This window comes from Microtus oregoni, unplaced genomic scaffold (assembly GCF_018167655.1).
Source record: "Microtus oregoni isolate MIOR12 unplaced genomic scaffold, Mior012 000022F_ref0000154, whole genome shotgun sequence".
In the NCBI taxonomy this organism is placed as follows: domain Eukaryota; kingdom Metazoa; phylum Chordata; class Mammalia; order Rodentia; family Cricetidae; genus Microtus; species Microtus oregoni.
The window spans coordinates 12,462,351-12,488,581 of record NW_024543081.1 but is presented as its reverse complement, the minus strand read 5'-3'; the positions used below and the strand labels follow the sequence as shown (position 1 = coordinate 12,488,581).

Genomic DNA, 26,231 nt, shown 5'->3' with positions numbered 1-26,231 from the left:
GTAAGGGAAAGACTTAGGATGGACAGACACAGTGACAGGATAAGGACAGGGAACCGTCCTGGTGATCGTAAGTAGTTTGGATGGTGGTGGTGTCTGAGCTGGTCAGACCTGCGCCTCCTCGAGAGATAAACTCAATAGTGTTCACTGAGAAGCAGGAAAGGAGCTAGAAGACATTTTAAGCAAAACCTCTCAGTCAGTAGTCACGCTACCATTTCCTCCCAGTAACTGAAGTGAGGTGTGGAGATGAAGGCAAGAGAAGAATTTGGCTTTTAGCATTGGACTAGAAATGGTGAGGGTGGCGGCTGGGAGTCAAGTGGAGATGAACTACAAGGAGGTCATCCTGGGAGGGTTGGGAGTCAAGGGCCCAGGCTTGGTCATTTGATTTGGGGTATTTCTGAGTGATAGGTACAGTTTGGATTCCTTGGAGACAGACACATCCTAGGCGAGTACATTCAGACAAGAAATATGGGAAAGGCACGAGGAACTGAGTCCCTTAGAGGGGGCTGTGGTAGGGGCAGAGGAGAGAAGGGGCAGGATGCTCAGTGCAGGAGAGGCCTGGTGCTGCAGACACCACTTCAGGTGTTGGGTGGCACATATATAAGGTGACTGGGGATGGTGGGAGCACATCATTGGTGATACAGGGGCAGGAAGGCTGTTGGTGGCAGCAAGGTCCTTGGGCTTCAATACCAGCGGACCCAGTGGTACTCACTTTCCCGGCTTGCGATAGAGGGTCATGTTAATGAGGCCCTGGGCATCCTCCAGTTCGGCCCAGCTACAGATGATGCGGCTGGTGTAGTCATTGTAGCACCTTAGAGTCTGCAGAGGGATGGTGTCTGACAACGAGAAGCAGGAGAGTCACAGTCTCGCCTCCAGGTGTCCCCTGTCCCACAACTCTGTTTTTTTTTTTTTGTTTGTTTGTTTGCTTGTCTTTTTTGTTTTGTTTTTATTTTGGGGCAGGGTCTTTCTGTGTAACTGGATGGTCCTAAAACTTGCTGTGTAGACCAGGCTGGCCTCGAACTCACGAAGATCCTCCTGCCTGTGTCTCCTGAGTGCTGGGTTAAATGTGTGCACCATGAGGCCCTGAATCCCACAACTCTTTTAAGCAACAGCACCTCCAGCTTCCTGCTGAGGCCCACCCAGGAGGGCAGATAGATGGAGGACCATGAGCCTGGTGGGCTGCGCTGGAAACATTGCTCTTCTCCAGGAACATGAGATGCCAGCGGATTCTCAGCTGTGACTGCGTGTCCTGTGCTGTACAGGTCTCCCTGAGAGCATTGCCCAGGTCGGCTATGTTCTCTGTGGTGTCACTTGGCAGGACAGACACAGCAGGGCCTGACATGTAGCTGTCACCTCCCTACCCAGGGTCCTGATCATCTGAGTCTTGACCTCTGAACCTGGGCTTGGTAAAGGGAATGTGACTTCCACATTGTCACGGAGGAGGTCTCAGGGGCACTGAAGACAGTCTTCCAGCCTCGGAAGCCTCTAGACTATCCCACAGGGCCTCTGAGTAGAGATGAGGGCTAGACCTACTGTGGAGAGAGAGCCTTAGGCCAGAGCCCCTAGAAGGAAGGGTTAGGGGGACCTGAAATCCTCAAAGGAGTAGAGTGCCTGGGGCGGGGCAGAGAAGATGCTGGCTCACTGGGCTTTGGGGGCGACATTGAGCAATATGGGTGCAGAGAGACACCATTGGGCTGGGTGCCCCAGGGCCAGGCAAGGATGAGCAGAAAGATGGAGAACAGGGAAGAGAGGGGCCCAGGGAAGTCCTGAGGGAGAAAAGGGAGGGTGCAAGAGAGACAGGAAGACAAAGCTGTATCCAGTGGATGGAGCTGCTGGGGGTCTGGGGGCCGCTGGGGATATGGTGGGTGTGGTTCCTGTCAGACTCAACTAAGAGGGGTGAAAAGGGAATGGGCCTTCAGACTTACCTTGTGCCTCTGTCACACCAGGCTTCCAGCAGAGAGCCAGCAGGGCCATGTAGAGCAGGCTCCAGGTCAGTGCCATCTGCTGGTCCATTCTGGGACTTTAGGTGACTGCACAGGCGGGCTGTAGTTACGGGCAGGGTGGCATCCTCATTGTCCTGGGGTCCTGTCTCATTGCCTGGCTGGGGGTTGGGCCACACTCATGTTACAAGTCTATGATTCTTTACTCTGAGACTGCAGAAGGGTCTGTAGTCTGAGAGCTGCCCAGGAATTTGCTGATATCAAGTGACCAGAATCCAAATGAGAGGCCCTGATGTGTGGTGTTTGGGACTGTTCCCTTTCCTTAGGTCTTTTTGGCCTAAAGCATGATCATGCAGAGATATAGAACTTACAGCCTCTGAGACAGCAGGTCCCCCTTGGACAATGGGGCAGTGCCCAGAGATGGAAGTGAGCTGGTGCTTCACTTGAACCAGGCCCTACATATGAGTGAGCGCACACAGACACACACACAGACACACACAGACACACACACACAGACACACACACACACACACACACACACACACACTTGTTCTCTAGTACATGCAGAGCCTGGTGCTCTCCCCACCTCTGCTCCATTTACCCTCAGTTGTCCCACAGGCCCTTCTTCTTCCCAGTTCCCCTTTCCCCGAAGCCTGGGGATTTCCTCATTTTCATTACGTTCACCTGGGAAGTACCAGACGTGCGGAGCCTCTGTATGTGTCTCCTTCTTCTACAAGGCCATTTGAAACTTCTGTCAAGATACACAGACCTACCTTTCCATCTATTATCTGCCTATCAGTGCATCTGTCTACCTATGTATCTATAAATTATCCATCTATCTACCCATATTCCATTTCTGTGTGTACACATCTGCCAATTTTTCTATCCATCCATGTGCATGTATCATATATCTATGTCTGTCTATTCATACATGAATCATCTATCTATGTATCTATCTATCTATCTATCTATCTATCTATCTATCATCTATGTAATAATTTATCTACCTATCCATATATCCATCTATCCATCATCTATTTCTATCTATTCATCTATCATCTGTCTGTCTGTCTATAGATTTATTTCTATCATCTATCTGTCTGTCTGTCTATAGCTCTATCTATCTATCTATCTATCTATCTATCTATCTATCTATCTATCATCTGTATGTCTATATATTTATTTCTATCATCTACCTATCTACCTATCTATCTATAGATCGATCTATTTATCTATCTATCATCTATCTAATAATTTATACACCTATATATATCCATCTATCCATTATCTATTTCTATCTATTCATCTATCATCTGTCTGTCTGTCTATAGATTTATTTCTATCATCTGTCTGTCTGTCTGCCTGTCTATAGATCTATCTATCTATCCATCTATCACCTGTCTGTCTTAGATTTATTTCTATCATCTATCTACCTACTTACCTATCTATCTATAGATCTATCTATCTCCCTATCTATCTATAGATCTATCTATCTCTAACATTGCCAGTCTCTGACATATCAATCATCTACCTATCTAGTCAATGGACACCTTGACAGGAACAAGTGTTATTTTACCAGAGCATGCTCTATTTAAATGGGAGAGGAATCAGTAAACAGTGTAAAATGACGGAACATTCCATTTGAAAATGATTATATAACTGAATAACAACAACACACACAAATCCCAAACCTCTCCTCACACCCATCCCCAAACGAGAGGCTAAGAAGTTACATACTAAAGGTGCAACCACATCAAACCATTGCCGCTGCACTCTTGAGCTGTCTAAGCTTAGACGTAATCAAAGGATTCAGAGACAAAGAGTGACGAAGGTGTTTTGAAGCCCAGTTCCCCATAAAGCCACCAGAGTCATCGAGCAAAGGACAATGTGGCAAAAAGAAGAAGATATACCAATGTTTTAATCTGGAAGAATTGCTGACACTGACCACCACTGATGGGGCAGTTCCTAAAAACCACAGACATTTATTTCTTGAAGTTCCGGAACTCGAAGAGTCCAAGGTACACGCAGGTTTTTGAGGTCTGATGAAGCCTCTTTCTCACGGGCTTCTCACTGCTAGCACCATAGAAGAAGCATCAAGGGAGCTTCCTGGGATGTCTAATATAAGGGCACCAATCCCCCATAAGGGCTAACTTCTGAGACCCCATCACTCCCCACAGGCCTTATCTCCAGTAACCTCTCATTGGGCATGGGGTTTCAACCTAAGAGTTTTGGGGGACATGGACATTCAGTCCCTAACACTTCAAGTCATGGAGAACAAGTCACCCTGATGGACTGTAACGGACGACAGAGCTGTGTCATCTAAGAACATGAGTGGAACATTTAAATAAGCCCAGAGAATTCTGTCAGTACCTGACGGAGGTTTAACGCCCACCGTCAGCCAGGAAGTGTGTGCAGTACTTTGCAAAAATTGGTACATCTTGGCGAAGGCAGCTGTTAGAGTCTTTACGGACAGGAAACAGTATAGGGATGAGTGACGGGTCCATGATGCCACAGCTGTGAGAGACAGGCTGGAACCGAGCCCAGCTACCCATGCTTCCCTGAGAGGTTGTATTTCCTGACTGGCGGTGATGGACATGTCCTGTGTCTGCTCCAAGGCAGATACTGACCTTCTTTTATTGACCAGACAGAGCCCATGGACAGCAAACGCTGAAGCTCTGCGCCTGCACCCTTGGTTACTGCAGAGCCGAGAGCCATTCGAACCCAGCCTGCTGCTGTCAAAAGAAAATGTCAGAAGATAGAGAGCCAGGATTTTGGAAAAATCCATGCAATGATGGGTCAGATCACAGAACGGACACCACAGACAAGCACCTGACTGAGGTTGGTGGGCAAAGACGAGGACATGGACAAGGCAGGGGACACCGTCTGAGACACCATGAAAGCTCTGTAGAGTAAACCAAGCAGAGGGCAGAGAATCAGGGACATGTGGCTCACAGTGCCAGCTGCCTAGCTGTCCCTTATCTTCTTGGGCCCACTTCACACAGCATAAAAGGTAACACTCCTCACTCTCTCCTGCTACTAGGCATTGTCACGTGACGAAAGGCTGTCCAGGGAGATGGGAGTGGAAGCCCTATGTGTACCTTGCCCAGAGGCCACTGGAAAGGCATGGGCTTGCGTGGGAAGAGGTCTGATTGTTTTTCCCTTTCTTCTTTTCTTTCTTTCTCTAACCCCTATCTCAGAGGTGATGTCTGGAACTCCAGCAGCCATTTTGGATCCTCAGGCAAGGATGGAAGCCATATGCTAGGAAGGTGCAATAGGAAGAGAACCAGGCTTCCTTTTGTCACTTTAGAGTGACTACCACAGCCTGAGGTCCACTCTGGGGTCTCCTTATGTGAGGGGAAGCTGGACACCTGGGGAATTAAGCACTGTTCGTGAGAGTTTCTATATGCATCTAAAATGCACCTGGAAGCAGCCTCTGGATTTAAAGGCGATGGCAGTCCACTAACCAAGAAACAAGGAGGAGAAACTTGATTCAAGAAGGAGGCTGCCGAATAAGGGACAGAGACTGAGTTCAAACCTCCAAGATCCCCCATAATAACATGTCATTCACTTATGCGCTAAGGCAAACATTCAGTCTTTCAAGGAGAGAAGGGTAATCCTAGAGAAGCTTCCAGAAGGAAACGAACAACAGGCTGCTTCCAGCAGGATAAAGGGCACGTTGGCAAACAATTTCCCAGGAGAGCCCTGGTTTCTAACCACACACCGAGGAGACAGGGAGCTGTAGCAGGTAAAAGTATTTGCATAAGCCTGTTGATGTGAGTTCAAGTCCCAGATTCCACAGTGGAGAGAAATGAGCCCAGAAAATTATTCCCTGACCTCCATGCCAGCTGGGGTCTATGTGTGCCCTGCCCCATATAAACAATACTAAAAAATTTTAAAAAGACCAAGTTCTCCTTGATGTTCAAGGGGGCAACCAAAGTGTTTTTGGCCCCATGAAGGCCAGCAAGAATTTTCAGATATTTCCTGAAAAAAGTTATTCTAGCATTTTTTTTTAAAAAAGGGAAGACAGATTCCAAGCAAGATAGGTGCTGTGTCGGAACAGAGAAACCAGTTACTCAGGGAAGAACTGCCACCGCATGAAACACAAGTTAGCACACATCTGTGGCCAGGGCAAGGCCAGATGACGAAGATGGGCGGTGGCTATGGGGCTGGGGAGGAGGAGAACTGAAAACTGGCTTCATGAGGGCAGAACATGCTAGTTAAGGCCAGTGCCCGTGTCAAGTATAAATGAGGAGGGGTGATTGACAGGTAAGGACTGAGTCAGGGCCTTGTGTGGGCATCCAATCCCAGCTACGAAGGAGGCTGTGGCAGCTTTATTTCAGACTAGGAGTCTGGGGCTAGCCTGGGCAACACAGTGAGACTCTTTCTAAACAAAACGAAACAAGTAAGGGTTAGAAGTCACTGAGGGTGAAGGGTAAGTGTAGAGACAGGAGAACTGAAGAGAAATTGGGGGAAGACGTGTTTCTATGTTCTAATTTCTAAGCTTATGAAGAAATATAATTTTTGGTGAGAGGGACAGCAAACGGAAATTCACCCCACACAAAAGCCATTTCACAAGCCATTTGGATACAGATTTGTTAAAGGAGTAAGCATGGTGGCCACGTATGGAGCATTTGACAAGGGAAGGGGAGACGCTAAGAAGTCTACTCAGTGCAGCGCCAGCCAAGAGGCAAAAGCCCGTTTACTTGACAGGACTATCAAATGGTTAACGTGCAAACCATTCTGATGACCTGAGTTTGTCCCCTTGAAACCCAGGGCAGTGTCAGAGCCAGAGGGGATTGCATGGCTCCCCTCTGAGTCAAGGTGGGTATCAGAGAAAGTCCCACCTCTGTCTCCAGGGGTTGGTTATGCTGAGAATAATCCTGAAGCTCAGTGCAAGGGAAATGAAGGATACAGAAGGATGTTTCATGCCCTGGATGAGCTGATTCTGAATCCCAAGAAATGGGAGAGAAGAGGCATGCTGGATTTGCAAAGAGAAAAGTAACTGTAGATAAAGCAAAAAAAAAAAAAAAAAAAAAAAAAAAGAAAGAAAAAAGAAAGAAAGAAAGAAAGAAAAAAGGAAAAAAAACCCGATAAGTAATATAACCAATGTGTCAGGGCTTAGAAAGCCAGAGTGCTCTCTCCAGCCACTGAGAGGAGGGGGGCTGCACGCTTGTGACTCGTGGCTTCTAACCAATGAGGGAGGGGACCGTGCTTTTAAATTAAGTTGTTTCTTTACATCTTATTCTCCAGTGCAAATCCAAGGTGGATTAAAGATCTGAAACTCGAAACTAAAACATTAAAAGCATTAAAAATACATCTTTAATATTAGGGGAAACCACAAAGCAAAGCAAACCGCAAACCAGCAGACAAGGCTGGAGAGGTGGCTTGGTGGGTCAAGGGTCTGCTTTGCAAGCACATGGACCTGAGTTCGAGGCCCAGAAGCTAAGTGTGGTGGCAAGCACTTTTGGGGAGGCCGAGACAGTAAGCCAGAACCCAGGGGCTTTCTGATTGGACTGGCCAGCCTGGTTTGCTCACTGAGTTCCAGGTCAGCAAGAGGCTCTGTCTCCAAAACAAGGTGGGCTGTACCTAAGGAAGGACGCCCAAGAGTGTTGTCTGGCCTCCACCTGCACACGCACACATATATGTATCCACACGTCCAGGAACACACACACAGAGCAAACAGAAGAGTGACAGATGATGGGATCATTTTACGACCCAAGACATTGTAAGCCTGACAAAGGAAACAGAGAACGTAGCCCAGGGAAATGTATTTTACTTCACATGTAAGGAAACAGGACACATAGACTAACTGGTTTGACCGTCAATCATGTGGATGAAGATTATGAAACAATACAAAGAAAAACGTCATCCTGTTCGTTGAGTCTTTGCGGGGGCGGGGCGCCACCTTCTGATGCGTTTTCAGTGCAATGACTCTGATAATGAAAATACAATGCCTACTGATATTTTAAACACACCTCTGGGATATGACTCAAACCGGAGATGCTGCTAGCCCAGCCACCCTCAGGCTGGAAGCTGCTCCAGTCTGCACGGGGAATAAAACACACTTGGAAACAAGAGACCAAGCCAGGAAGTAGCCAGGGTGGAGAGCCTCGAGAACGTGTGGTAGGAAAGCTCCGAGGTGTTCGTAGCGAGAGGGAAAATGGGTTTCTGGAGTGGGTGAGACTGGCAGATGCTGGGGAAGCTGGAAAGGGCAGCCTGTCTGTGCTGAGGTGGGTGAGTCTTCCTCTGCATCTCAGAAGGCTGGGAAGAAAGCATGGCACCGAGAGGGAAGCTCTCCTCAACTGGAGGGCAGCACACGAAAGGATGAACTGAGGGGCTCCGCCGGGTCCCCAAGCCAACAATGGCCCCGCACAGATATGAGAGTCAACCTGTCTCACTGGTGGACAGCCTGTAGAATTGAGGGTGGTGCTGGCCAAAGGCAAGCCAGAAGTCCTGTATGTTGTGGCATTCCTTCTGAACATACGTGAACTCAACACCCTGTCCTGAGCAGTAACTTGTATTTTAATTTATATAATATAATAATATATATGTACACACACACACACATATGGAAACTTATGAGTGTGGAAAAATAACCATATTCTAATGGGAACCAAGACCGGTGCATTGGCTGCATTGCCTCTGAGAGTCACATTAGGAGAACCACCAGGATTTCTGTCAATCATTTTCTGCTCCATTTTGACGTGTTTTATACTAATAGTATGGTATTGGTTACTCTGGACAAATGTTAGAACCATTTGGACTTGGTTTCTTCATCTTAAAAGGGTTTGGTACTCTATATCACTCCTGTGTCTAAATGCTGGGCACGTTTTCCATTAGGCATTCATTAGAACTGACTTAACCAAGAGGCAAAAGGCCACTCTGGGGTTTTTCTCTGTTTATTTGTTTGTGGTGTGTTCACACAACGCTTCTGTAAGCAGTGTTTGCTTGTTGATAAACATCCACTCACACAAAGTCACGGGTGACAAGCCCATGTTTCCGAGATCCTCCCATTCTGAGAGACGTTAAAAAAATAAGGTCAGATCAGGTGCTGAAGACAGAGCCTTTCCCCTTCAGCAGAAGACACTGAGCCTCCTTATCCAGGTCGGACTGGATAATTTAAGAGCAGCCACTTCTGATTATCTACCTAAAGTCCTGCAATTGCAGACATGTGTTTGCAACATCCATGACTCTAGATCATGCCAATTCTTAATAAATCTGGTGTCTGTGTCTTTCACATTAAACACTGATGAGCCCATGCCCTCTCTGACAGTACTGTAAACACTGATGAGCCCATGCCCTCTCTGACAGTACTGTAAACACTGATGAGCCCATGCCCTCTCTGACAGTACTGTAAACACTGATGAGCCCATGCCCTCTCTGACAGTACTGTAAACACTGATGAGCCCATGCCCTCTCTGACAGTACTGTAAACACTGATGAGCCCATGCCCTCTCTGACAGTACTGTAAACACTGATGAGCCCATGCCCTCTCTGACAGTACTGTAAACACTGATGAGCCCATGCCCTCTCTGACAGTACTGTAAACACTGATGAGCCCATGCCCTCTCTGACAGTACTGTAAACACTGATGAGCCCATGCCCTCTCTGACAGTACTGTAAACACTGATGAGCCCATGCCCTCTCTGACAGTACTGTAAACACTGATGAGCCCATGCCCTCTCTGACAGTACTGTAAACACTGATGAGCCCATGCCCTCTCTGACAGTACTGTAAACACTGATGAGCCCATGCCCTCTCTGACAGTACTGTAAACACTGATGAGCCCATGCCCTCTCTGACAGTACTGTAAACACTGATGAGCCCATGCCCTCTCTGACAGTACTGTAAACACTGATGAGCCCATGCCCTCTCTGACAGTACTGTAAACACTGATGAGCCCATGCCCTCTCTGACAGTACTGTAAACACTGATGAGCCCATGCCCTCTCTGACAGTACTGTAAACACTGATGAGCCCATGCCCTCTCTGACTGTACTGTAAACACTGATGAGCCCATGCCCTCTCTGACTGTACTGTAAACACTGATGAGCCCATGCCCTCTCTGACAGTACTGTAAACACTGATGAGCCCATGCCCTCTCTGACTGTACTGTAAACACTGATGAGCCCATGCCCTCTCTGACTGTACTGTAAACACTGATGAGCCCATGCCCTCTCTGACAGTACTGTAAACACTGATGAGCCCATGCCCTCTCTGACAGTACTGTAAACACTGATGAGCCCATGCCCTCTCTGACAGTACTGTAAACACTGATGAGCCCATGCCCTCTCTGACAGTACTGTAAACACTGATGAGCCCATGCCCTCTCTGACAGTACTGTAAACACTGATGAGCCCATGCCCTCTCTGACAGTACTGGGACAGGAGTATCTTGGCACAACAAAAGTAAACTGATGAATGCGGGGGGGGTTGCCAGGAGTGGGTGCAAAGTTTGCTCACTATGAAACTACAAAGAAGCGAGATATGATTTATTGAAGTCAGAATCTGAATATGCAAAAATGTTCTGGCAGAGCCTCTGAGGTGGGAAAACCCTAGAAATGGGCCCAGGAGCCTGTCTGGTGAGGCTGCAAGCCAGTCCCCTGTGGGGACAGAAACACACACACACATGCACAATTGCACCTGTGAGTCTACCTGCTTACACCCAGGCTCTCATCCTCTGATATGGTGGAAAAACTGAAGGCATGGGAATGATAATAATTAATAATAATTAATCAGGTCATATTTGCTTTGAGAATTTCAATAAGAACAGTCGCTGTGGACAGAGACACCATGGGGAAATTCTTACGGGTGCGGGGAGAGAATTGTGTCCCTAAGAATGGGTAGAACCCTTTTATAATTTGAAATGCTGTCCTAAACTGAGGGTCAGTTATAAGGAGCAAGGATGCCCAGGCCACTTGCTTTGCACTGTGTGGCGCAATCTAGAAAAATCAAAGGAGCCGTTTTTCAGGCTCCCTGTGCTGTGGTCAATGTTGCTAAAGAAAATCAGGATTTGAGGGTTAATATCTTCCCCCGTGGGTGTAGTGTTTGGAGATTATGCAGAAAGCAGCTGAGAGACGAGTCCTTAGGCAGGCGAGACTGAGTGACACCATCAGAAAATCTGGTCAAGAGGGTAAGGGCAGCAGTTGTCAACCTTCCTAATGCTGTAACCCTTTAATGCAGTTCCTCATGTTGTGTGACCCCGACCATAAAATTTCCATTGCTACTTCATAACTGTAAAGTTTGCTACTGTTACGAATCGTAACGTAACTGCCTGTGTTTTCCGATGGCCTTCGGCGCCTCCTGGGAAAGGGATGTTTGACCCTAAAGTGGTTGCAACCCACAGGTTGAGAACACTGATCTAGAGGTGAGCCAGCAAGGGAGACACCTTCCTTCCTGAAGTGCTGCCGGGTCACCAACAATAGATGGAGCTGAGAACAGGTGTCTCTGTACTCAGCAAGGCTGGGTGAAGGAACAGACAGACCCAAGCCCCGTGGAGATTCCCCACACAGACAGACAGAAGGTCCTAGGAGACCCCAGGGACTCACCAGAGAAGGACGGAGGTCTGGGGTTATACGTAGAGAGAGCAGTGGCGAAGGAGGAGGAGCCCACAGGACAATATCGCTGACGCCTTTCAGGTTCCATTACCGGAGGCGGGTTCCATCAAAAGATTTGTTAGAGCCGACCGTATGGTAGGGTCTGAAGGGACATTTCATCCCATCCAGACAGAGGAGTCTTCTTTTAAAACCCTTTAGAAAGAGGTAGGAAGAGGGGAGGTGCTGCGCCACAGAGAAGTAGGTAAAGGTCCCTTCTCATTGCCTAATTAGGTTCAAAGGCACTGAGGGCTGGGTTTGAGCAGAGACGGGCCTGAGCCTCAAGCAGATTCTTGGGTTCACAGGTCATGAGATTTCTCTAAACAATGGTCAGTGTAAAACATGGCATGCGGGCCGTGTGAGCCGGTTAGTGTGTGAGCTGTGAGATCTGATAGTGGTGCCGCTGCCTCTGACTCCAGTCAGCAGAGGGACTGAGTGGATCGTCATCCAGGAGGGACAGGTCCCCTGCTATGTGATGAGTCACCCCTCAACCAGCACCATAGGTACAGAACACAGACATCTGGGCCTGATCCCAATCACCTGTAGTGGTCTGGAGCACAGTGTGATGAAAAAGAGGAGAGGGGGGGGGGGGGAGAGGGGAAAGGGGAGGGGGGGAAGAGGGGAAAGGGGAGGGGGAGAGAGAGAGAGAGAGAGAGAGAGAGGGAGAATTTCTCTACAGGACTTGGGATAAAGACGCGCTGAAGACAGCAGAGGGGGATTGTAGAACCTCCCATGGTACTGGGTGTAACTTGGCAAGGTCACTTGGGAAGGGCCCAGAGACATACCAGATCATCCAGCACTCTCTGTGTCTCTGTCTGTCTGTCTGCCTGCCTGTCTGTCTCTTTCTCTCTCTCTCCTCCCTCCATTTCTAGTTGAGAACAGAGGGGGCCATGTCCCCCACTCACCCTATCCCACAGATGTGTGGCTGGAAGCCCAGGACAAGGGCAGAACTAACACACGGGTGGCAAAGTTAGATAGAACATGGTGCTTACCCCCAGGCAGAGCTTTCAAGGAAGTCCTCCCTGGCAACAGATCCCCAGAGACAACGCTGGCTCCTCACAGAGTCCCAGAGCAACCCTAACTCTACCCCTCCCAGAACTCTGACTGTGTTCCCAGCTGGAACACTCCTGGGAGCCCCTCCCGTACAAACTGCCCTGGTGTCAGGGACCTAGTCTTCCCAGGAAGGCCAAGAGTACCTCCTAAGATCCCTGGAGCAAGATGCCACCCCAACTCCTTCTCCTCCTGTCCCTTTCTATCCTGGAGACCCCATGACCGCTACTCTGAGCCCATCCTCAGCTCCGGAGCAGGGAGCCTTACCTCTGCATTTGGTACAGGCAGCCTCCTTCGGGAGCCTCCAGGAGCAGGGAGCTTAGGCGCTTCCTATTTATTTGTGCCACGTCGGGAGGAAACAGAGCAGAATGAGGAAGCACCAGTGCCTTTCACAAGCAACTTCGCCTGCTTCTCAGAATTGCGGACATGAGTCTCTGATAACACTCACGGCATGTATTTCTGCCAGGGAAGCCTGCACCCCGCTGTCTCCTGGTCAGCTCTCACATACACTTTAAGTCTCAGTCCAGGAATGGCCTCTTCCAAGTCGCCTTCCCGGATCCCTCTGGAGGAAACAGGGGGCAATGGCCACCTCTCTGCTGAGCATGGGCCCAGAGCCAGGCAGAACTAGGCTGGACCCCAAGGGCACCACTTCTCAGCATGTGACTTTATGCAAATCAGCTACAGGTGGCCTCTTCAAGCCTTGGGACCCCTTGTGGTATTTTTCTAGAAGCACCTACAAACCAGAAGGGTTTTGAGGGAAAACCATCGATGTGGAAAACCTAAGTTCACAGCCCACAGTAAACTCCAGAAACATTCTGGATCCCTGGGGGGTCAGCTTCACTTTCTCCATCCTGCCCTAGAGTCCACTGTGACCTTCCCTCAACTTGGTCTTAGGGCAGGAGAGGGTCTGCTTTCATTCCCCTCCCCCCCGTGACCTGCCATGGCTCACACCTCATGACTGGGAGTGAATGAATGAATGAAGAAAGGAATGAATAAATCTGAGGCTGGTGGGGTTGTAAAGAAGTTAGTAAGCCCCTCCTTCAGGGCAAAATTTAAAGGGGCACCAAAAGATGCCATAAAAAGGAGTGATATTTTAATACAATATGGTAAAACACAAAACAAATGAGTGTAAAAATACAATGGATGAAGTGTCGGCCTCTTTCTTTCTTTCTTTCTTTCTTTAGAAAACGGCAGTATCAGACATACTGGTCATTTCTCATCTCCCCGTACATAAATACCCTCGGTCCATGGCATGGACAGCCGATAGATGGGACTCCCTTGGTTTGTAGTGGTGTTTAATCAAGTGTTTAGTAAATTCTTTAACCCGTGTAATAGCTATGCTACAGTAACTGGTACCAAGTGGCACTGGGTGGGAATCGTGTGGAACCCATGAGAGGTTTTCACTGTACACACGGGAAGTCACACAAGGCAGGCAGCCTCTGTCTGAACACTGGATCCACTGCCCTACTGGCCTCGAAATTCAGAGGAATGGTATCACTTCACACATTGTGTAACTCTTCCTCCAAATTTCTCAGTGTTTGGGAAAATGAACACATCATCCAGACGCACCCAAAATTCAATGCACAGCACAGGAGTGAAGGGGTCACAATCACCATCCCCACCTACACAGGACATTCCAGACATACAAAGTTGACAAGAAATTCCTTTGCTCTTGGCTCATACCCCAGTGACAACATGTTTCTTGGCAACCTACTAGTTTTGGGAGCAGTGCCAGACTGGGGCCTGGTAGGGTTTGCTGTGCCTGTACTGTAGGAACTGTCACCAATCTCCAGCCACCTCTTTCAGACACCCATCCCCCTTTTTTTCTTAACATGGAATGAAATTCAAATCTTGACTCAAAATGAAAATGAACACAGGTGTCTAGTAGCCAAAAGAGGCCTCTTAGAAGGCCTTCTCTACAATAACAACAGTTATTGTATGCAATGCCTAAGTCATCCAATGTGTGTGCAGGTCACCTTATTAAATTGGTGTATCTATGCAGTATTTCCTATGAGTTTCAGGTTTTAGCCTTGGAGACAGTACCTCATTTAAAGCAAAAAATACAGATAGCCATTTAGCACAGTTTATATAAGTGAAATGTTTTAATATGCTTTCATCTAGCTGCACCTGTCTAGTTAGCTTGAACTGACAACTTGAGCAGCCTCGAGTCACCGGAGAAAGGAGTCTCAAATGAGGACCTGTCCAGGCCAGATTAACCTGTGGGCATGTCTGGGGTGGAACTGTCTTGACTGTTTCTGGGCTGGTGACAGGACCTCATTATGCAGCCTGATTGGCCTCAGGCTCACAGAGATCTGCTTGCCTTTGTCTCCCAAAAGGCGTGAGCAACCACAGTAATTGCCTTGATTGTTAATTGGTGTAGGAGGGCCCAGCCCACTGTGGGCAGCACCATTCCTTAGGCAGATGGTCTCGAACAATGTATGAAAGTTAGACAGTCTATGGCCAGCCAGCACACAGCAGTCTTCCGAGGTTCATGCTTACACTTCTGCTTGAGTTCCTGCCCTGATGTAACCCAGTTATGGATTGTGACCTGAAGTAAGCCCTTTTCTCCCTCAAATTGCTTCGTCCATGGTTCTTGTCATAGCATGAATAAAATCGGGACAGCACATATACCTATACACCTGTTCGTGTTTTGGCAGAATCAGGCACACAAACGCTCCAGCTGTTCACTGGCTCTTGCACCCCAACATTGGAGCAGGTTTTAAAGTCTTAAGAACTGGAACAAAGCTCACCACTGAGGACAAAGGACTGACTTGATGTTCAAAGGACTAAGCTCATTCCAGTTGCCAGGGGTCTAAACACACACAGGGCCACCGGTGAACCACCGGACTCTACTGCTTCGGGGGTACAAAGAGAGGTTTATTGGGGTTCAAATTGCCAAGGCTATTTCACAGGAGGCAGAGAAAGGAGCAACATGGAGGTGGGTGGGGGAGGGCAGAAGAAAGCAAGCAGATGCTATGTGTCAGCTGAGATGGACTGTTCGGACTGACCAGGAACTAAATGTCAAGGTAGTTGACCTTTGGGGCTAATTAAGGGAAGTTTCTTGCAAATGGAAACTGCCTTGGGCTATCTACTTTTCCAGTAAACAGAAACCTGCCTTTAGACTTGTTTGTCCAGTAACATTCCTTCTGCTTACTCAGCCAAAGTTCTCCCCTGTAGGACAATTCACCAGCACTGTCATTTGAGGGTGCTGCTTTGGTCTTAATAGGCCCAAAGAGAGGTGTCTGTCACCTCAGTGAAGCACTGGCTCTCTCACTCTTGACAAAAGCCTGTGTACAAGGAAGGCATGGTAAATCAGCATCCCTAAGACTGTCTAGCTTTGCTTAGTCCCAACCATGTGCCTTTGAAAGGGTTAAGGGTATCTCAGATATGGCTGTGAGGTTCCACGCGGAAGCCCAGATAAATGTCGCTCACAGAGTGGTCTGACAGGGGGTGGGCAAAGACGTTCTCAAGGCCCTGCTTGAGTGTCACAGAACCTGCCTCCTCTATGCCTAGGACTTAAGTTTTTCTCCAGAGAACTGAAAAAATTCCCCTGCTGTATTTACATTAAAGAACTCTACAGCATGTATGTATCACATGGAGATCAAACATCTATGAATCTACACACCCAGATATCCACCATCAGACCAAGAAGCAGAGTGTTCTAGTCCAAGGTAGCTTCTTGTGTCCTTGCATAGTCTCTAATGGCGATTATTGCTCCTTTTCTCACTGTTTACCAGCCGCACCCGCTTTTGAAAAGGCTGTGATAAAATATACAAAAACTGATGTCCCTGTTGCTTTCACACCTGTGGTCAGTGCCTTTTGGACATTTAGGTGAGCCAGCAAGTCACCACTGCCCACCTCCTGAACTTTTTACATACGTCACAACTCAAACACTACAGCAGCACGCCATTCCTCCTCTCCTGAGCCCCAGAAACCACCACTCTGCCTTCTGCCTCTGTAAAGTTAACTCACAGGGGACCTCCAAGTGGCATCACACTGTGGCTGTCCTTTTGTGCTGGCTTATCTCACTTAGCACAGTTTCCTCAAGATTCATCCAACTTTAGCCCAGGTAATAATGTTCTTTCTTTGCGTCTTACTTAGAGTTTCTATTGCCGTGAAGAGATACCATGACCATGGCACCTCTTACAAAGAAAAATACTTCATTGGGGTGGCTCATTTACAGTTTCAGAGGTTTAGTCAATTGTCATCATGGCAGTATGGTTGACATGGTGCTGGAGAAGGAGCTGAGAGTTCTATATCTTGATCTACTGGCAACAGGAAGTACACTGTAACACTGGGGTAGCTTGAGCATAGGAGACCTCAAAGCCCATTTTCACAGTGGCACACTTCCTCCAACAAGGCCACACCTACTCCAACAAAGCCACACCTCCTAATACTGACACTCCCTATGGGGGACATTCTCTTTCAAACACTCCACTTTGTAAGTCTGATTTAATATAGTGATGATGATGACAATGATGATGGTGATTTTTGTATCCAAAGGGAACTCCAGTTCTTCAAACTCCAAAAGTCAGTCCAAATACCCAGAAATGAGCTCAATCTGAATTATATATAGGAGGATTTCTGGAGGTTAGATAAAGGCAAGCATTCCTCAGAAACTTGTGAAGCCAGTTCCCCTCTCCCAAGAGGGGTCATTCATTTCCTTACCACTGGCAGAAGGGACATATGGCTACCTGTGGCTCAGGCTCTTTCAGTATCCCAAGTACCTGTTACACATTTCAAGTCCATGCTAATATCTTAGCCATCCTCCCCTCGTCCCTTCCCTCCCCCTAGCTCATGCTCTTCCCTCCCCCAGCGTTCATTCTTAGAACCCTGCTCTCCTTGATCAGCTCTCCCTACTGCTCTCTGGCTCTCCCTCTTTGCTCTGCTCCTGCTCCTCTCACTGTGCTCTTTTTCTATTCTCCATCCCCGCCATTCTCTCCTCTCTCAGAGATAACCCTGGCCATGTTCAGTCTCCTGGCCATCTTCAGTCCAGATCTTTCTCTTTCTCTTCTGGACTCGTTCAGACGCTCTGGCTGCTCACTCTTCCATATGTGCAATAAAAACCTTCCCCTTAACCACACAATGGTGTGGTCATGTCAATTTACATCTGGTGTTGAACACCCCGAGGGGCACCAAGGACCCATTTCCAAGGTGCTTGGCCTCTCCTAACTGAACTGGGTGACTGATTTGACTCTCATAAGGTATGGAACGTTTGCTTCTGCTGGCTCCTACCACCCACCATATTCAACTCCAAACTTTAGATTCGGTTGCTTCAGTCACTTCTCTCCTCCACATGATCTGGGTCCCACAGGCCACCTGTCTCCTTGTGACAGGGAGAAGTAAAAGCAAAACAGAACAGCACAGGGAAAGATGCTAAGGACCTTACAAGGACTGCAAAGTAAACTGTTTCCACTAGGGATTACCGCTGCTCCTTTCACACTCCTTCCCTTGGTCTTATCCAACTCTCTCAGTACCCCCCTCTCATATAAATAAAACTTCTGCTAAAGTAGGAGCTTTATCTCAAGGTTTGTCAGACTATTGTGTAAACTCTCTTATCTCAGGATTTGTAAGGTCATTGGTCTGAAGAATTTTATAAAATCTGAAACAAAAAGTTCGTTTAAAGTTTGTAACAAAAGGTTGACACTTTAAAAATAATCTATACATGGTAATCTTAATTTGCTACAACATATTTGTATGTAACTTGGATTCAACTCTTGTTTAAAAAATATACCTGCTACAGCATACTGTATATGTATATGTTTAAATTCTTGTTTGTGGAAAACAGAACTTACTAACAATAAATGTTTGATTAATGTTTATAAATTCCTAAGATTGTAAAGGTCTATTCAGGCCAGCTTAAAAAAAATGACTTAAATATGTCTGTCTACTCAGTTAGGCTTTTGCTAACACCAGCCTTCTAGAAAAATTTAGAGAAGAAACAAAATATGTTTGATGAATAAGGTATGTTTGATAAATAAGGTTGATATATTACTAAGGTCTATTTAGTCTAGCAGACTCTGACTTGAAGATGTATGTCTAGCTTCTTTGTCTTTGATAACTTTGTTAAGCTTAACCTATTTGGATAAACTGAGTCATACAAGAAATTGTCATATTCTGTTAAGGTACACTATGAAAGGATCAGGAAGGTAAGATTTCCAGTCTCTCTATAGACTGTAATTATGATTTAAAATTTTACTTTGTTACCAAATTATCTTCAATTCAAAATTTTAAGGCTGCTCAACAGAAATAGAACGGTAAAATCCTAATCTTATAAAAGCCACTAACTGGGGCTGGAGAGATGGCTCAGTGGTTAAGAGCATTGCCTGCTCTTCCAAAGGTCCTGAGTTCAATTCCCAGCAACCACATGGTGGCTCACAACCATCTGTAATGAGGTCTGGTGCCCTCTTCTGGCCTGCAGATATACACACAGACAGAATATTGTATACATAATAAATAAATAAATATTTAAAAAAATAAAAAAAATAAAAAAAATAAAAGCCACTAACTGGTAATAAACTGTCAAAGATAATTAAGAAATGTAAGTTAATGGTCAGTCACTTGTAAATGATCCAATTATTTCATGTGCTCAACTATACTTGTAGTCATGCTAAGTACAAATGTAAATTAATTTACAGGAGCAGGTTTTAGCCTTCTGTATATGCTGTCAAGGTTAAGCCTGAGGCAAGTAATTAAAAATAGGTAACGTTTGTTTAAAACCAAGTATACTTAACAGATTAAACAATGGCCCTCAAATTCCTCAGAAAGATCTGCTGAATATAGCATTTAAAGTGTTGAATGAGAAAGGCTTTCCCTGGCAGACAAAAATACCAGCTTTAGGTAACAACAGCTGAGATTGTCTCCAAAGAAGACTGGCAGAACAGACTCCACCTGAAGCTCACTGCAGTTGTGGTAATGCCAAGCACTGGGCAGAGAGCAGCTGCAGCCAGGGCCCCGCCCAGTCTGTGGCCCTGTAGGGCAGACTGCTCTACTCCACCTCGCTAAGGTGGGTCGGTTTTCTCTTCCACAGAAACATCTCTCTTGTCTCTTTGTCTGCCCTTCTGGAGCTGCCTCTCTCTTCTTCCCCCCTTCCCCCTTTCCTTCCCCCTCCATAACCCACGAAATAAACTATACACACCTCCCCGCCCCAAATCTCTCAGACGTGGGTCTAGTGGCCAAAGGCTGCTCTGTCCTGTGTGACAGCCAAAGATTGACAACTTCTGCCTGCAGCTAAGCCACTGAGATCACCATGGAGAACCCCAGGTTGGCTGTTCAGGAAGTAGGTAAATTTCTGTCACTTGAATTGTTACAGACGCCATTTGGAATTTGCTTCTACTCAAATGTATCCTTCGCAGATCATTGATGGTGTTGATGGCCAGCTGAAGCTTAGCAGTTCAGTAGCTGCAAGCCAACCTTCATCAGTTCCTCCCGCTAAGGCAGCAGCTGCCTGGTCAGTCCATTTTATACGTAAAAGTCAGGCCTTGTTTCTCCAGAGCTACTAGGTCTCCAACTGAGGAAGGCAGACTCACAGACAGGTTTACCTTGCTGACAGTCTTCACACTGAAAAAAGTAAACTCACAAAGCAGGTTTCAGGGTAAAAACAAACTTAAGCTATCATGCTACTATTAATAGCCATAATTTTAGTTTTTACTATTCTTTTACTTAAACCAACTTGCTTTTCAATGACTGCTTTTAGTAATCAACCACCCATCTCTCATGGTAAATGATTGGATGGGGGAGGGAAATGTTAGAGGACGTGGAAAGATACAGAAAATGGCAACTGGTAATTCAGATGTCAACCCACCAGAGGAGTGACTCTGATGGAGGTTAGTCCTGTCCAGGAGAGACCTGCAGGCCAGACCATTGACTGTGGAGACTTGCTCGCTTTTGCTAAAGCAGCTGGTTGTCCCCCAATACCTGCACTGCAGTGTGCAATCTCCTGTGGTGTGTATATGTAATCTCACGATGACATCTCAATCTCATGGGTGCCTATATCTGTGGATGATCAGGAAGATGACTTTTCATTTAGCTATATAGTTTTGATATGTAGAATATATACTGGGACATGCTTCATAAGTGGATCTATTGTCCCACAAGCTTTTGCTATGGCTCAAAGCCGTGAGTCTACTCAAACTGTTTGCAGTCATTATTAACTGTGTTTGCTACAACTAGGATTTCAGTGCAGATTACAAATGGTGTGATGCTAAGATAGCTGAAACTTTCTTTTGTTAACTTTGAAAAAACTCAGGTGAGCTTCAGGAAGTTGTGACTTGTGACACCTGCCACAGGTCAAACTGATTCAACATAAACCCTCCTGCCAATCAATAGCTTAAGCTTTCCCACCTACCGAGTATTCCTGGGGGTAGGCGCTCTCCTTTCCCTGGTCTCGGGACTCCTTCCCTCCCCATCAGCCACCACCAGGACCACAGGCCTGGAAGTTCTAAGTGTACACTGAAGACAAAAATATCTCCCTAAAGGTCCTTGGACTTCCCACAGGGCAGGGAACCCTCACTGCTCTTTAGGCTGATGAGGGAGGGGGACTTGATTAGGGGAAGGGGAGGGAAATGGGAGGCGGTGGCGGGGAGGAGGCAGAAATCTTTAATAAATAAATAAATTAATTTAAAAAAATGTCTCCCTAAACTCCTTAGCTCCACCTTCTTTCCCTGGTCTGTCTCTGTCTCCCTGGTCTATCTCTGTCTCTCTGGTCTGTCTCTGTCTCCCTGGTCTGTATCTGTCTCCCCGGTCTTTATCTGTCTCCCTGGTCTGTCTCTGTCGTCTATCTGTTCCAGCAGATTCCCACCCGGCTGACAGAATGGTCCTTTATTGGAGAAGCATGCCAACCCTGTGCTAGTGTAGACATTTGAACTGCATCTGTGAGGTATAAGAAAAAGATATTTCCACCTGGAGGAAGAGCAGAGCAGGAAGAGATACCCATGGGCAGGGCTGGGCACTGAGTTGTGAAGGGTAACCTAAGATGCTGACATGCATTAATTTATTCATCTACCTAGCAAGCGTTGAACTGCTGCTGTGTGTCTGACATGGGACATGAAAATGATAGGGAACTTATAATTCTGAGTTGACTGCACACAAAGCTGCCTGTTCTATGTAGCAGGAGGACCCTATCCCACAGCAGAAACCCGTGGAAGGCAGGGAGTATGCTCCTGGGAAATCTAAGCGCAAGGCACAGAGCAGGTGCCCTTGGAGCTAGGTGGGCTTCAGAGACGATGGTGGTTCTTGTCAGGTGGAAGCACCTGGGTTCTTCAAAATTTTGCATGAGGACTCAGCCTCCCTGGTGTCCGTTCTCTCTCCTGGAGAGGTAAGGAGGATACCAGGTTGTCAGGAGGACTGGGACAAGGGTTGACTGAGCCCCATTTCCCTCTCACACTCAGTAGGTGGTACCCCCAGCCCAAAAGAAGTGTCTGAATTGAGGCCATATTCCTTTCATGGCCTTTGAAAGGAGTCCCAGGAGCAAACATGGGGTTCTAGGATTTCTGTCTCTTTTCCCCTGTGAGCTGTGCTCCTGGAACTTTTGGAAGCACCATGGCCATGATGAGGGAAGCCCAACGTGGCCTCACGTCCATGGGAAACTTCATGAGATAGGTTCCTTGCTCCTCCCTCCTCTACAGGCCTATTGGTTTAACCATCTTCCACCCTCGACTGCAGATGCTCACACTCTGTCCCCCTCACTGCCCTAACAACCCACCAGGAGCAGGGAATGCGTTGCTATTTCTGATTCCCAGTGTTAAGGAGCAGAAACCACCAGATACATGCCTGCCTGATATACTAGCCTGCACAGGGAGGGCAACATGGCACAGATCAAATGGGAATAGCACACACACCTAGACAGGCTTCTAATCAGACATGGGTGGCCTCCTTCCATGGATCTCAAAAGTCACAGGCTCCTCCAAATGTCCTCTGAGGCAAACACTAGCTCCCCGGGCAGATCTTATCTGGAAATTGACGGCTCCTTTTGCGTGTTTTCAATTTTATGGTATCTGAGTAGACTTCCCTTTTCTCTCTTGAGCAACTGCAACTACTAAACCTCAGTCCTTTATCTCCCGAGCCCGGCAGTCCTGAGCCTGCAGGTGCTCCCACGAAAGAACCCGGGCCCTTGGCTCACTCTGCCATCAGATCTAAATGTGTGTCTGTGTGTCCATTCTGCTTTAGCTACGCTATAGATGGCATTCCTCTCCACCTGTCCCCCCGTCACCCTCCCAGGCCTTCATTATATCCTGTTACACGCTTCAGCCTTGCACCCCTTCCTCACAGGGCTACCCACTGGACTTCCCAGGTCTCACTCTTGAGTGTAGAGGAAACCAAGCCATGCTTCCAGTTTGTTTAATTTATGGCTTCATGTGACTTTTTCTCATGTGACACCTGACTCCTGTGGTCACATTGGGCTACTCAACTACTACAGGCAGAGCATGCCCTGCAGAAATACCTGGGACCAGAAGACATAGGAATATTCACATATATACAGTGAGCTATCTAGAGGGCAGGCCCAAGTCTCCATAGGAAATTCATTTCTGTATTGCGTGCATCTTAAACACAATAGGCTTTTTCTAGAGACCCACAAAGGAAGGCTTGGAATTTCCTACTTGTGACACTGTGCCAGCATTTCATAACACTCTGGAGTCTGGATTTTTTGAGTTATAAGTGTTCTTAATCTGAATTTATCTATTTAACTTCTGACTGCATCTCCTCCCTTTCCTATCATGAGTTGATCAACACCCCTTGACTGCCACCAAAACTCAGGTCTGACCCCTCTGTGAGCTTTAGATCTCCAGAAGTTCTGAACCCACTTAACTTTCATTACTCCTCGGGAACCACTTGCTTTGTTTTGTGAGGCAGGCCCTATCTCTGAGCTCAGCTAGGGTTCACTCTTTAGTTTAAGTGCCTAGGCATGGGCTGGTTACGACCGCAGAAAACACAGGCTCCTTCTGAGGATGGGTGCTTCCCCTAGAAGCCAACAGAACAATATGGAAGTGATCTGAGGGAAGGCAGAGCAGAGTACATCCCCTTACCTTGAGTTTTTGTGTCAGGGACCGCAGCATGAGAAGGAATGTAGGAACTGAGCTATCAGAAACGAGTGGGCTCCCATGGGAAGAAGCCAAGCTCATCTGAGTTATGTGAGTGGTGACTGAGGAAGGACCATGAAAGTAGCCATGGCCATGGGGAACCCTTATATCTTAAGTCAAAGCTAAGGATTGGGTCTGCATTGTCGGCTGAGGGCTGTGGAGCCAGGTAACTGAGATGTGGGGACAAGTCCAGGAGCAGGAGGTGGGTAGACCCTTACTGAGAATGCCAGTCTTTGTGATGGAAGAGTGGTCTCCAAGCAAGGATGTGTGGACTCTAGGAAGGGATTCTGAGGAGTATCCAGGACATACCGATTCCTGAAGCTGCCATGAACAGCAAGCTGCACCCAGGGCGGAGGCGCTAACCAAAGCTGCAAGCGGTGGGCATGCAGAGAGGGCAGGCAGGGCTGGGGCTCCACTGACCAGCAGCCTGACACTCCGGGTTGACTGAGCATCTAACAGATGATAGAGCTGGAGGCCCACGGGCCCTGGTACCCTCCTGGGAACCCCCAGCTCAGCCACCTTTGGCAGGGATCTGTTGAGGACACACATGGTGCCCAAACTCTGTCCCCAGTTTCATACACCTCTCTCCCACGGAGACCTGCTTTCCCTGGGTCTAGAAGCCTAATCAGCTCATTCTCTGTTGCATAATTTGATTCCTTCAAATTGATAGTCACCCAAGCACAACACAGGAAGTGGTAACCATATGTCCTGGAATGATTAGTGTATGGGTAGGAGAGCTGGGGACACATGACCATGCGCACCGGACGGATGTAGGGACAGTTAATATCTAGGAGGAAAACGAGAAGAGTGGAATGAGTGGGTTATGTGGGTTCATAGTCTTAGGTTCAAACTCCACTGAGGGATCCCATGGACTTGGCCCCAGCCCTAAGGAATGGCAGCCTTCTCTTTAGTCTGTCCTCTGGAAGTTCCAAGGTCTCTGGGTCACCCTGTCTTTCCAAGGGTCCTCGGCTGTGGTCTCCAGGGTTCATGTCTCCTCAGATAAGGTAGCATGACTCAAGTACCTTCTATATTATTGTTTTTTTTTTCCTACTGAGCATACCTGACTGCTTGGTTGAGCTAACAGACCTGGATAGTTGCAGCAGGCACCAAGGTTCTGAGATAGACTGTATGACCCGGCCTGACCCTGCCCAGAAAAGCCAGGCATGCCAGGAATGCCAAATGCTCCCCGTTTTTAAAGGAGGTCATATGCTGTCCCTGCCAGTGCCACGGGAGAGATGGGCCCCTGCAGAGCATGTCTGGGATGCTTGATCTCGATCACCATCGCGGCGGGATTTAGAATCCCCTTGGAGAATACCTCTGGGTGTGTCTGTGAGGGTGTTTCAGAGAGGCAAACTAAGGTAGGAAGCGCCACCGTGAATGTGACTGAATGAAAGAGGGGGAAAGGAGAACAAACATCTATCTCTGTCCGCTTTCTGATTGCGGACACGATGTGACCAGAGTCTTCACCCCCCTCCATAAAATACATCTTCCTATCATGATCCATGGACTGTACTCTCAGGCTATCGACTGGAACACATCCTTCTCTCAAGTGGTTTCTTGTCATATATTTGGTCATAGAAATGAAATAAGTAACTGTTTCTATATCGCCAGTGCCCAGTTGACACCAAATCACCAATAGCACAAGAGAGATCAGCTGCCTTGTGGCCCTGGGGCAGCTGGAACGGACCACTCCCCCCCCCCCCCCATGCCACCCTATGGCAGGCTTCAGATACTGGGTTTCAGGTAAGAGTTTACAAACACATCTAACCCCAGTGTCATCTAATCCTGTCCCACCTGTCCCTGTACCCTCATCTTGGAGCACCAGCCCCCTCTCAGTCTCCTCACTGACTGCCCACTTTGTCCCCCCCCCCCCCCGTGATAGCTTAGATTCCTGAAGTACCCAATACACCGACATTCCCTTGCTTTGAGACTGGATCTTTACAAGAGAATGGAGGTGAATGGGGCCATTGACTGGACTCTAAGTCCACTGAGCGGGTATCCTTACAGAAAGACGAGGCATGGGTTGGAGAGATGAAGCAAGCATGCGTTTAGAACTCAGCACCCATGTAAGAGCGGGGCATGGCTGCATGGACCTATAACCCCAGCACTGTGGAGGATACTCACCAGCCCATCTGCTCCAGGTCCACTGACTGCAGTCGGCTTCCTCTTTGCACTGTCTTTGGATCACCGGCTTCCCAGTATTGACACGGAGACTTAATAACTATGAAAGCTTGGCCTTAGCTTAGACTTTTCCCTAACTAGCTCTTATAACTTGATTAGGTCATTTTTTTTTTTGAGATAGGGTTTCCTCTGTGTAACAGCCTGGGCAGTCCTGGAACTCGCTCTGTAGACCAAGTTGGCCTCGAACTCACAGAGATCCACCTGCCCCTACCTCCTGAGTGCTGGGATTCAAGGCATGCACCAGCACCGCCCAGCTAGCCCGTTATTTTTTTAAGCAATGTTCTGGCATGTGGCTTGGTTGCCTCTTCTTAGCATGGCACATCTGACTTGCTGCTCCGAGTCTGCTGGCAAAATCCCTGACCTGGAGTCCTCCTCCCAGCTTCTCCCCCTCTCT

The 26,231-nt window shown here is 47.6% G+C and overlaps 1 protein-coding gene across 3 annotated transcripts in view; it reads right to left on the bottom strand.

The window, feature by feature from the left end:
• Csf2rb (colony stimulating factor 2 receptor subunit beta) overlaps positions 1-25,909 on the bottom strand; it is a 38,913-nt gene extending 13,004 nt beyond the window's left edge. Inside the window, exons 1-4 of one of the 3 annotated variants that reach the window (XM_041672128.1) lie at positions 12,846-12,921; positions 11,484-11,684; positions 1,923-2,098; positions 710-833 (exon numbers count right to left, since the gene is read on the bottom strand). In XM_041672128.1, coding sequence (XP_041528062.1) covers positions 710-833; positions 1,923-2,010 — 212 coding nt within the window. In that variant the 5' untranslated portion in view covers positions 2,011-2,098; positions 11,484-11,684; positions 12,846-12,921. Of the gene's footprint in view, positions 1-709; positions 834-1,922; positions 2,099-11,483; positions 11,685-12,520; positions 12,614-12,845; positions 12,922-25,780 lie in introns of those variants that run through there. The other 2 variants (XM_041672129.1, XM_041672130.1) reach the window with 2 other exon arrangements.
• Between the last annotated feature and the right edge of the window lie 322 nt (positions 25,910-26,231).